Source organism: Betta splendens, chromosome 3, assembly GCF_900634795.4.
Source record: "Betta splendens chromosome 3, fBetSpl5.4, whole genome shotgun sequence".
Taxonomy (NCBI): domain Eukaryota; kingdom Metazoa; phylum Chordata; class Actinopteri; order Anabantiformes; family Osphronemidae; genus Betta; species Betta splendens.
Window position 1 is genome coordinate 19112885 of NC_040883.2, and position 12654 is coordinate 19125538.

General features: G+C 42.9%; 2 protein-coding genes across 2 annotated transcripts in view; one reads left to right on the top strand and one right to left on the bottom strand.

Moving 5' to 3' along the window:
• LOC114851937 (interleukin-18 receptor 1-like) overlaps positions 1–9868 on the bottom strand; it is a 50831-nt gene extending 40963 nt beyond the window's left edge. Inside the window, exon 1 of the mRNA XM_029143848.3 lies at positions 9725–9868. The gene's annotated coding sequence lies outside the window, so the exon portion shown is untranslated. The remainder of the gene's footprint in view (positions 1–9724) is intronic.
• A 110-nt stretch (positions 9869–9978) lies between these two features.
• Positions 9979–12161, top strand: LOC114851940 (serine protease 23-like). Its single transcript, XM_029143855.3, has 2 exons — positions 9979–10117; positions 10772–12161. The coding sequence occupies exons 1-2, from the start codon at positions 10092–10094 to the stop codon at positions 11946–11948; spliced, it is 1203 nt and encodes a 400-aa protein (XP_028999688.1). The 5' UTR covers positions 9979–10091; the 3' UTR covers positions 11949–12161.
• Positions 12162–12654: the final 493 nt, after the last annotated feature.

A 12654-nucleotide genomic window follows, 5' to 3' on the forward strand; every position in this document is an offset into this window, starting at 1 on the left:
GCAATAACCTCAGGGATACTGGGATGGATGACAGAAGAGATCACACGGGGCTATGGTAAAACTGATTTGGGAATATCAAAGGCCAAGAATATGATTGAGGTCTAAAACTAAATAAAAGATCTTTATACACATTGTCATATTTCTAGCACAGTTAATTTACTCTCTATGTGAAAAAATTCTGAGGATTAAGGACTTGGAATCAAGTATTAGTTGTGTTCTAATCGAGCTTATTACACAGTTTTGAAGGGTGGAGGATTCTGTGCTTCCCTGTGAGAGTCAAACAGCAGGAGACCATGTTTAAAGCTGTTTGATGGACACATGATTACTGATAAGTAGAGGTTGTTTGAGGCTCAGCAATTTAATTCTATAGCGAATAACAAAAGCATCCAGATATATTTGGTTCAAAACGTGGACATTTATCCTCTGGAGAACGGAAACGTGTGAAATTGAAGCAGCTTGGTTTCACTATCAACACCCTGCACGTGCCTGTGTAGATGTGCGTTTGCAGGTTCCCAGACTAGTAAAGCTGATGGAAACTGAAAGGGCTGCAGCTGGCCCTCTGACAGTGCCTTTCCAGGATCCAGATGTTCCACCCTAGTACCAACACGCCATCCCACAGCAACTAGAACACAATGCCGGTAAAGCTAACGTGTCGTGAGAGCAGGTTAGCTGCGTCAGCAGAGTGACAGGCGGCGCATGATCGGTTGCTTGAACAGAGAGGATGCTGGTTCAATGCCCCTCAACCCCATTTGTTAAACATGCATGTAATTCCTACATGAAACAGTCCTCTTGTTGAGTTCCATATGTGATACACAATCATTATACATCGTTTTTCAGGCTGCCCCTGCTGCCGAAATCATTAGTAACCAGAATAACGTGTTGTCACAAATCAAAAATCCCAACAACTGTAAGATTCTGGGGAGATTTCATCACAAGTCAAATCTGTACGTGATTAGAGTGTATGTAACAACAAAAGCTGTTTCCCAGCGCAGGCCAGATCCCTGAAACAGCCACGCCTGCCCCCTCAGTCCCCCAAGTGTGTCCTGCATATGAACACGTCAGGGCGCACGCACACAACCTGAACACACGCACACGACCGGAATGCGCGCACGCACACACGCACGCACGCACGCACGCACGCACGCACGCACGCACGCACGCACGCACGCACGCACGCACGCACGCACACACACACACACACACACACACACACACTCACTCACTCACTCACTCACTCACTCACTCACTCACTCACTCACTCACTCACTCACTCACTCACACACACACACACACACACACACACACACACACACACACACACACAGACTCGTGAAAACCTGTCATTTCCTGACCAGACCACACTTCTGTTTTACTGATCCCCACTCCTTTCCTGTTCCTCTTCCGATCATAAGGCACATCCCAAGTGTTCACATGCGACAAACGCATACACGTGAAAATACCCGATGAGAAACAGACTGTATTGTTCGTTTCCTAAGGGCGTGCTGGTTGACATTCTTTCATCAACTTAATGTTTTGAGTTTAAGATCTTTTCTCCTCTCCTTGTTTTTTTCTTCCACTTGTATCCAGCTTGATTCTTGGCTGAGCTCTCTTTCCTCCCTGTTTCCCCCTCTCAATGACTTTGATCAACGTCTTCATCATCTGGATGATTTCCTTTTTTACAGCCACCTTGTCACGTGTGCCTTTATTACTTCTGTTTATCTCTTTGTGTATTCATACAGTATAGTATAGTTCCTGTCCACTATAATATAAGCCACATGTCTCTAGTTGCTGCAGGCAGTCTGTTTTGACAGCAACACAAAATTATCAGTACACATGTGCCAAGAAGTTCGTGTGTTGCGGTTTGTTGTACAATGCTCTTATACTGTCCAGTACGATAATATGTACTGTAACAGGATCTTTTTTTATCTTCCCTCAAATGTCAGTCACAAAATGTAACGCTCTCACAGTTCTGCCTTCTAGTCTACACATTCTTAGTTTTTGTCCCAGTTCACATTATATTCATATTATCATATTATACATATGTTTTCACTCACCCATTCTCACACACACACACACACACACACACACACACACACACACACACACACACACACACACACACACACACACACACACACACACACACACACACACACATGCACACACAGCAAGTCACAGGTCCCTGTGTCATCACGTGTTAATCAGCTGCAGTCTTTTTGCCAGACTCATGGACAAGTCCCAGGGGTTTGAGGTTTGAAAGGACAAGACTGATTTCTTAATAAAATTCTGGTGGTTTGAATAATACAAGGAGGAGTCTCTGGGGACTTCAGTGTGATCCAGCTGCAGGATGATTCTGGTAAAGGTACTGCAGAATGACTGATTGCTGCTCAATATATACAGAACACAATTTTTGATGTCATTGTTTGTTGGTGTCTGTGTTTGCTGATAGATGTAAACAGCTGTGAATGGACGGAAAGTGTGAGATGTAGCCAAAGCCAGGAAGTGAGGCCAAGAATGTAGGACCGTAAACTAACAAGGACCCACAGTACACATGAAATCATGTACATTTTGTCTTTCAGCATGGTAAATAATTCACTGTATGAGTTTAAAATTGGTTATAGTCTGTTAAAGCTGCAGTAATCTCTGAAACTGTGTGTGTCTGAAATGTTAGAAGGCCTGTATACTACACTATACTATTATACAACATGTCCTTATGGGTATAGTAAGGTCAGTAGCCTGCAGCTGAGCTCCAACATCAGCCTGTAACTCACTAATCCAAACTGGCTGTAGGCCACTTCCTGCCAAAACACCCTGATCCACAAGTATATATTCAGTATTACAACATTTCAGTTTTAGTTTGATAGATGAGGGGGAACATTCAACGCAAACAGACTCAGCCCTGTTCCAAGAAACATGGAGGAACCGATCTGTGGAGGAAATGTTGGATTATGGCTAATCTAAATGATTAAAAAAACAAAACTGAAACTAATAAATAAAATGATCATATAGCATTTTTCCTTTTTAAGGTCTTGTTAATTCACACTTAGGATAGTTCACAGGTTTCAGACACAATAGATGGAACAGACTCTACAGGGCCCAGACAGGAAAACTGCCCAGATGAAGTGAGAACAATATTCCCACTGTCATAAAACCATGGAAAGCACCTTTGTCAGAATGACGCAGAGGTCCCCCTCCTGCTGTGAACACAGCCCTTCCCACACGGATGCTCTCATTAACCCAAAACGCTCCACACTTCCTCCTTGTTGCTGATTGTGTCCTGATTTAGGTGTTACTATGGTAACGGTTATTTATGGGACCAGGGGTATTTGGGTGCAGGGAGAGTTTGAGGAGGGTGGACACAGAGGCAGACTGTACATCAAAACGGGACATTTCAGTCTCAGTTAGTCCAATAAATCCAGCCTGCTCTAATAATGGATTAAAACCAGCAATTATTTGGTTTTTAGCCTCACATGGAGAACCTGTAACTTTTTACAAAATAGAAGACATTCGATACAGAGTTGCAAACATCCGTTTCAGACTTAATTTAAGATGTTTGTTTTAGCCCAAATATGTAAACAATGTTTTGCAGCAGCTGAGATAATGTTTTTAAAGGGTCATTATCGTTTTCTGAATCATGGGACAAACAATTCGAAGAACTTTTCATACTTTCTTTATACCAGATTTACACAAGACTGTCATTAAGACAACGTTATGTTAACCCTACACTAACCCTCAGAAACAATGTGGGTGACCAGCTGCTAATGGACACTTGAACCCTTAGGATCATTTTATGACTCTAGCTGCTCAATATATACTATTATTTTAAATACTTTGTAAAAATCCAATATGCAAATGTATGTTACACTGTATAGCATGAGATTGTATGAACCCTTGACAAGAAGGTACATCCAAAGGAACGATCAACAGGAGAAGGGAGACAGGAAGCTCCAAGCACATCTAGCAGCTGAATGAATTGGAAGTGACTCACAAGTCCCAGATTCCAACACCCATTATTAACATCCCCCACATCTCCCACACACATGGAGAATTCCCCTGCGGTACAGTGGAGATAATTGGGCCTGAACTTAAGAAACCAATATAATTTCATCAAAAAAAGTGCGCAGGGGCATGACTTGGGTGTGCTGGGTGTTTTATTTTGGTCAGAAGTGATTTAACTGCTGTGTTGACAGACTCTGTGTTTAGGCCTGTGTCGTGTGGTCGGACCCCCTCTGCTTGGCTTGAGGACTTTAACCTCTGACACCGTGATACCATCTGAAATACAAAACAGACAGAAAGACATTGTGGTGGTTATTATCAGAAGAGGGAGCATAACAGGAAAAGAGCCAATGTGCTCACTGTGTTCTGGGTTATCTGAGTCATGGAATAACACTAACATGCACTCACCTGTTACATCTTTTCCAGACTTTGTGCGCGACATTCTGAAACATCTGTAGCTGCAAACAAAACCCCAAGGCAAGATGATCTCTCAAGATGCTCAGACATCAGTCCCTTGATCAGACGCGACTGATGCAAATATCCTTTGCCGGAGAATGAAGCAAACACTTTATGACAGCTCTGTGTTGTGTTGTAAACACCAACTTAAAGATGGACTGGGATCACACAAATTCGCAGTATCTGGGATCTATCTGTGACTGGCAGACTGTCAATTTCCCACGTGAGCGGTTGTCCTCTCAGGGATGGGTGGATGCCCACAGTGACTCAACTTGGATCAGGCTGAGAGCAACCACGAGCAAATGAGGTGCTTGTTTGAGTCATAGCATCCTTTGGCAGGCCACAAACTTAAATCAGAAAAGCATGCTGTGATGAAAATCCATTTGAACACTATGATAATAAATAACACGAGCTTTTGATTAGATTTACAGTTGTGTTTGGTGGTGAAACCAAGTATTTGGCATCAAGTCTGTCGATGCTGTGACAACTGTCTCCTTGGGGAAAAGGGTCTATATGTTGTAGACACAGTGAGTTCAGTTGATGATGAGGTGAAATAGGACACTTTGATAATATGCCAGTTAAAGTTCAGGATTTCGTTAGTTTAGCACCACAATTAGACAGCTACCAGTATGTACATGCACAAAAACTGATATGCAGTGATATACCAACAGAACTCCTGCTTGTTGCCTTGTTCAGTCTGAAGAAGGAAAACCCACCCTGCAAGCATCCAGTAAAGCCGTGGAAGAACAAGGAGTCCTGCAGTGGAAGGTGCTGTGTGCCACCCACAAAGATTGATTGATTTCAACACCATGGGCTCTGGGATCACACAGACAGGAGACGCCAAGATAGTGCTCCACATCTGACTAGACCTGGGTCCAGCTTTAGGTGTTCACGCTCTCCTCAAGCTCAAACATTAAAATATGTAAGAAAAAATATGCTACACTAAAATATATCTCATCTTCTGATAATGTACGACCCAACTAAAAGTAAAAACAAGGTACGAAAACTGTTTCCCTCTGCATCTGTGCCATGGGAGCATGAGTCGATTTGAAAGAAGCAAGCACTCATGACCAGCATTCCCAAAGGTTAAACACAGAACTTATGACAGAGCACTGGCTTTCTTATTAAATTACCCATTGATCTAATGCATCACCCTTCTGCATGCAAAATTATTTTGGGGACGAAAAGATAGAAGATATGAGAAGAGTTGAAATAAACTTCTAAATGAACCCAATAGCATTTCATAAATCTTAATGCCACTAACTTGCAAGAGAAAACCACAGCCCCTGGTCTCAGATGTTTTGCCATATCTTTCAGGACAATGTGACTCATTTTCCAGTGAGACAAAGTATCCCAAGGCATGGCAATGCCAGGGATTCACCCGTAGTAACAGTGCAAACCTTTTACAGGTAAAAGGTGTGTGTGTGTGTGTGTGTGTGTGTGTGTGTGTGTGTGTGTGTGTGTGTGTGTGTGTGTGTGTGTGTGTGTGTGTGTGTGTGTGTTCGAGGTGCATGAGATGTTGGTGATGTTAACCCACTCTCCCAGGTTTTATCCTCACACAATTACAAGTCAGGTTGTGTCAGGAAGCCAAAGCACCTGGACAGAACCCACACAAATCCACCCAGGCAGGAAATTGTCTGAACAAGGCAGGGCATCACAAAACAAGTTTGCCTCCATATTTGTAACCATGTAACCGTAGTGGTAATTGTAAACATAAAAATCTCCATAACAATCCAGACAAGTATTATCAAGCTAACTACTATCAACTCAGCTCAGACATAATGCAACTCTAACTACATTGTGCAATACACAATGCATTGTGTATAATTGTTGACGCAACAGACTGGAGTCAGTAATCTGATTATTGCTACTCAATCTTCATAATGACTGCAGAGGTCTGGGCATTGTCTGAACCACATGATCACTGACACAGGTGCACACGCAGAGACGTCAATACAGCACAGCTTCTGCATTGCAGCTGAGTGAGACAGTGTTTACAGTCTTTTACATGAAGCATTCAAGTTATATGTTCAATACACTTGCCAACACTTGCATTATGTTTCCTTTGGCTTGGCTCATTTCTTGGGTTACTCCCAAGATTTCACAGCAAATAACTTCTGAGAAGGGCTCTGTGGTTCTCTGACTTTGCCAAACAGCTGTTTCAAGGCCAGTGGGGAAGTGTGAAAGATGAGGTCCAGGATGGAAGCAACGGTTCAAAGAAGAAACTGAGCGGCAGAGACTGGAAAGAGGAAAATAGGAAGAACAGAGGAGGCAAAGACAGGCCGAGAGACACGAAGAGACTTGCTTGACTGTGTCTTTGTGCAGAAGCAAGAGGAGGAATAAACAATTAACATGAACAGTCCTCTAGGGAATGTGCGTTTCCCTGACAACAGCCAGCGTAGCCAAACAAACTGGCCCTTTCATAACAATTCTAGACAAACAGAAATGTCTGTCTTATTACTGTAGCATCCAGGTTTTGGCAAAGGGGGAAACACCAACCTCTTGTCATCTAAGAGGAATGTAGATTTCTTCCAAAAACCTTTTCCATTCAATTCAGATTGTGTGCCCTGTAATTTAGGGTGTTTTCAAAGAAATGATTATTTAACAGCAGAAATTGATATGCTGCAATAGTTAGAGAACACACTGATAAAACCCCTTGAGTGAGTCAGGCCAGGTAACATTTGGGTTAATTCTGGGAATCACCAGAATTAACGAGACGTAAAAAATGAGACACTGGCAGAGCCCCCTGCTCCAAATAGAGGAGGTGTGTGTGGGTGTGTGTGTGTGCGTGTGTGTGCGTGCATGCTAATTGTACACTTGTGTTGTGAGCTGTGAGATGGGTGGGGTTTTAAGATGTTCACAGCCGTTTTTGACGAGCCAGATGGTCCAACCCTGCATCCTGGCAAAGGTGCTGAGCTTTAATCACTTGCAGGACACTACAGACAATGGTCCAAAACGTTATTTGCTTCTTTGCCAAAAGTTATATTGATGCAACTTTTTTATCTGCACAATCCATGTAAGTGTGGAGTCAACAATTGTCTAGCTGGTCTGTAGGATAAAGAAACAAAGGAATAGGTAGCTTGATTGGATGCACTACCAGAAAGCTCAAATGCTAATGTTTGTGCTCTGCAATAATTCCGTGAACTCCCCCTGAAAACCTGCCAGCTAAACAATACCTTAAAAACACACTAAAGAGCATCGTCCTGCTACTGTATAAGACGTTATAGGACTGTTTCCCACTGGTTGTGATCAGACGTGGGACACAGAAACCAATGTGTCTGCTGCTTGTTTCTCAATTTGGTAGCTCCAACAACACTGACACACATACACAATGTGATACAGAACTTTTTATATTTCCTCCAAAATGTTGAACAACTGCTATTTGGGAGTGGGAATCGCTGCATGTCATTTCTGGACATGCCTCAAAAAATGCAATAATAGGTATTGACACTATGGTATGACACGAGGTATGGGTGGAGTCTGGCCAACCATTCAGCCATGCATGAGTCCCCACACACTGGGAACCCCCACCCCTCCTGTTCTTTCTGCATTCTGGGCCAATGTGAGCCTGGTAAAGTTGTGACATGGCTAACTGTTTACCAACAGCTTGCACGTTTCTTCATAGAAACAAATCAAAGAGCCGATACATAACCATCACTGTCCACTTCATTCCTCCCACAGAATGTGTTAACTACAGAGAGTTGCAAACAGATGTTTGTTTGTGATGAAGACACAAGGACAGGGGGATCTGGTTATGGGGTGTCGAATGTAAAAGGAGCACCTATAACTAGTTTTCTCACATTTACAGTAACTAAATGACACATGTTTTCTCACATTTAGTTAAATATGCAAGAGTCTAAATGTAAATGTTACAGTAAATGTAAATGTAAATGCAAATGTTAAATGAAATGTTAAATGTTAAATCTAAATGTTAAATGTTCGCGGAGTGTAAAACTGAATTTTCATGAACGTGCAAGTAGACTCCACCCCTACCCTCTAACAGCGGGTAGGGGTAAAAACCTCAGACAGTGCGCATAGCTCCGCCCACATCTAACATTTAACATTCACATTTACATTTAACACTTAACATTTACATTTAGACTTTTGCACATTTAGTGATTGACTGATGAAACTGATGAACATTAAAACATGTTGTGTCATTTAGTTAAATGTGAGAAAACCTGTTATAGGTGCTCCTTTTACATTCGGCAGCCCATATCTGGTTGGGTTGCCTGATCAAACTGAATCTCTCTCAAGTAACCCTGAATATCAGACTGTTCAAACACTATGTCGCTGTCTTCTAAATAATCCAGAGCAGGCCCTCCGGTTATTGAATAGTAGTACTGTCTGTGTATGCAAGGATAAACAATGGCGGAGAGAGCTGTTCGCCTTCAGCAGGCTGGCTCCGCCCCTCTCTGAGTCTGGCCCCGCCCCTCTCTCAGCCCAACCGTTGCTGGGGCAGGCACAGAAAACCACGAAGCATTAGTTGTGGTCTGTGAGCCCACGGAATTTTTTTTACCTGATCACAGAGCAGAATCTACAGTTAAGACACTGACAAGAACTTTTCAGTTGCCATCTGGTGAACAATCTTTGTGTTTGTCCTCATCTTCTAAGCTTAACACATCTAATTGGCACAAATTGCACATTTATAACTGTTTTATAGACTGTTTAAAAGTAAAATCATTTCACATCAAACATTTGAGCGGATTACTAATGATTACATTTGCATCCTTACTAAGCAGAGAGGCTATATAAATCGATGAACATTTCACCAAAAGCAACCAAAAAGTGATACAATCATTATAAAATACAACAGAACTATTATAGAGGTTTATATAACTAAAGTAATAATCATTAAAAAAACAAAATTAATGTAATGTAATTACTTATTTCAACAATATACAGTATATAACTGTATAATTGTATTGTAAGGTTCCTTGAGATAACCTTGTTGTGATTTGGCGCTATATAAATAAAACTGAATTGGATTGAATTGAATATATAATGTTTTAGGAGGAAAAATAGTCAGTTGTTTTTGCAGGTTCCATCGCTGTAATGGTGCCCGTGAAAGACTGGGTCTATTTGGGTTGGAAAAAAGAATGGGCCCCTTTTCTTTGAACTAGTCTAAGAATAACCATGAAGATATGTGACTGAAGATTGATGTGGTCGCATAGCTGCGTAAAATAAATGACATAAAGCTAAAATAAACAAAAGGCATGATGCGTCAACCTTTGTAAAACACACAACATGCGTAAAATGGACTTGATCTCACCACTTAAAGCGAAAAGCAAGAAAGTTCCCCTGAAGATGGAACCAGCGATGTGATACGTCAGATGACCGTGTTGCCGTCGCCGCGCGCGTGCACGCGCGCACACTGCGAGTCCTCGTCCTGCAGATGTGCCACTGTGAGCGTAGACATGAGCGACGCCTCCTATTCCAGCAGCGTACAATGATCCAACTTCCTCAGCATCGACCCGGCTGCTTCTTTTGCTCAATTCCAAACTGTCACGGATTAAATCAAGTCGTCAGTTCGTGAGAGAGAAAGCGCAGTGAAGGCGACTGGCGTCTTTTTGCAAAGGGATCGTTCTGCCGGATCTGATTTAAAGGGTTCCCCTCAAGCGTTCACCTGCAGCTGAACCATGCGCTCCTGTTCTGCGCTCCCCCGGTAAGTAGTGTCTGCTTCAGCAATTTTTCATGGCAACCAACAGTAAGTTGTGCAAAATACAGGCAGTAGGAGGGAATATAGGCTGAATGTTAGTAACTAAAAAAATAATAAATATAATCAAATCATTACATTTACTTAAATTAAAATAAAGTTGGTCCTTTTTATTTACATGCTGCAGAAGTGGCCCCAGATACTTCACGTTAGGATGTCATGTTAACATGATACTTCTACATTTGCACCTTGTCACGTCAGCGTGTTTAGCTGCATTATAGACTCACAAGCAAAACTACAGCTTGAATCACCCTTCACCCACATAAAAGTCTATATTCAGTGAATCAAAATGTTTCAGCCACTCTAAAGCCAGTCCCACAGGCCACTTATGGAATTTTCCATCACAGTAAGCCCAGCTCTTTGCCCTGTCTGTCATGTTTCCAGCATTAAAAACACTGGACGTTTACAGCTGCCAAATTCCAGTGCAGATAAAAACTCTTCATGTGTAAGTGCGCCCTCAGCTCCCATGTTTGTAATTATAATCCATGATGTTGGTTTTAGGATTGAGGGTGTTTTCAATGCAGACTGAAAGCCTGGCAGTGAATGTGTTATGATTGTTTTTGCTCAGTAGTCCACCTGGGTTCTCTTTCCACCCATCTGCAGGTTTAGTTCCCTCCTGTTTCTTCTCTTCTTCCCATCACCCTCCTCCTCTCACCCCAAGTGGATTCTCCAGCGTGTCCCTGTGGTCCTCCCACAGCAAACAGATGACCGACCTGCCCCTCACTTCGCGTCTCCAGCTCTTCTGTACGTCAACTCCCCCTGTGACCCCGAATGCCACAAGCGAGCCCCACGTCCTAGCTACTGGGACCTGCGGCATCTCCTGGCCTATGAGACGCTCCACTCTGACGGACGACTGACTGAGACTGCCATTGGTATTTATGGATACAACCCCAGTTCCAACACCAGCCCAGCTTACTCTTCAGGGGTGTCTGGGAAGGCCCAGAGGTCACATGTCAGGAGAAAGAGACAGATCTTTGGCCAGGATGAGCGTTTTAGCATTGCCGGACAGAACTTTCTGCTTAAATTCCCATTTTCAGTGGCTGTCAAACTGTCCACAGGCTGTTCTGGTACACTAGTGGGGGATCGTCATGTCCTAACAGCCGCTCATTGTGTTCATGATGGCAAAAACTATGTGAAAGGTGCTCAGAAGCTTCGAGTGGGCTTTTTGAAACTCAAACAACGGAACGCTCAGCCTCCGAGATTTTATCTACCTTCCAACTTCACCCACCAAGTTGAAGGTGGCCCTGCTGCTTATGCCCCACCAACCAATGACAAAATGAAGTTCCAATGGATCAGAGCCAAACGCACCCACGTTCCCAAAGGATGGATTAAAGGGAATGCCAATGACATCGGAATGGACTATGACTATGCTTTGCTTGAACTCAAGAAGCCGCACAAACGCAGACACATGAAGTTAGGAGTCAGCCCCCCAGCTCAGAGGCTTCCCAGTCGACGGGTCCACTTCTCGGGTTTTGACAACGATCGCCCAGGCCAGCTGGTATACCGCTTCTGCCGGGCCGGCGAGGAGACCCCCGACCTGCTGTATCAGCACTGTGACGCTCAACCTGGGGCAAGCGGCTCTGGAGTCTACGTTCGAATGTGGGACGGCCGGCACCGGCGCTGGGAACGGAAGGTGATAGGTGTGTTTTCGGGGCATCAGTGGGTGGAACAACAAGGGACATCTCAGGAATTCAATGTAGCAGTGAGAATAACGCCTCTTAAATATGCTCAGATCTGCTACTGGATAAAAGGGAACTTTTTGGACTGTAGAGAGGGGTGATGAAAACGTGGAGAGTGAGGTGGACAAAGGGCTGCATCTAAAAAACCCATCGCACCACAACCACTGCATACACCTTCTGAAATAATGCAGTCATCGGAGAAAACCACCATTTTTATCCCACTACATGTAGCACTGAAATAACCCAAATGTAACCATCTTCTGTCTCTATTTACAGATGCCAACATGTGTAATAAATGTAAAGACTGACATACATCCAGTTGTGATGCAAAGTTATTAATAGGGCATGTTTTAATTCATTTAAGCTTAGCTTTGTACGTTCACATACTTATGGAACACTTAACTGGATGACAATGTTATCTATTGGCACCTCAAAAGAACTGATGTTTTGGAAAAAACAATAAGGAAAATGACAGAAACTATGCATTATGAAATCATTTTCTCAAGCTGGGAAAGGCTTTCTTATTGGAAATTCTGGTTTTTGATGAATGTAAACAAAGTCAGCAACCAAAGTCACCGACTTTTCTCTGCAAACTATCATGCATCTGGCCTCACACAAGCTAGTTATCTACAGTCATAGTTTACTCTTCCATCTAAATTACACATTTACACATGTATTCACATAAACATTTGCAGATGACTCTGGCCAAGGCTGCCAAGGAAGAGCACTATTATTTATTTATTATATGTCTTTACTATATGTATTATTGCTCAGCTCCCCCATGTGGTAAAGACAAACAACTGCAAG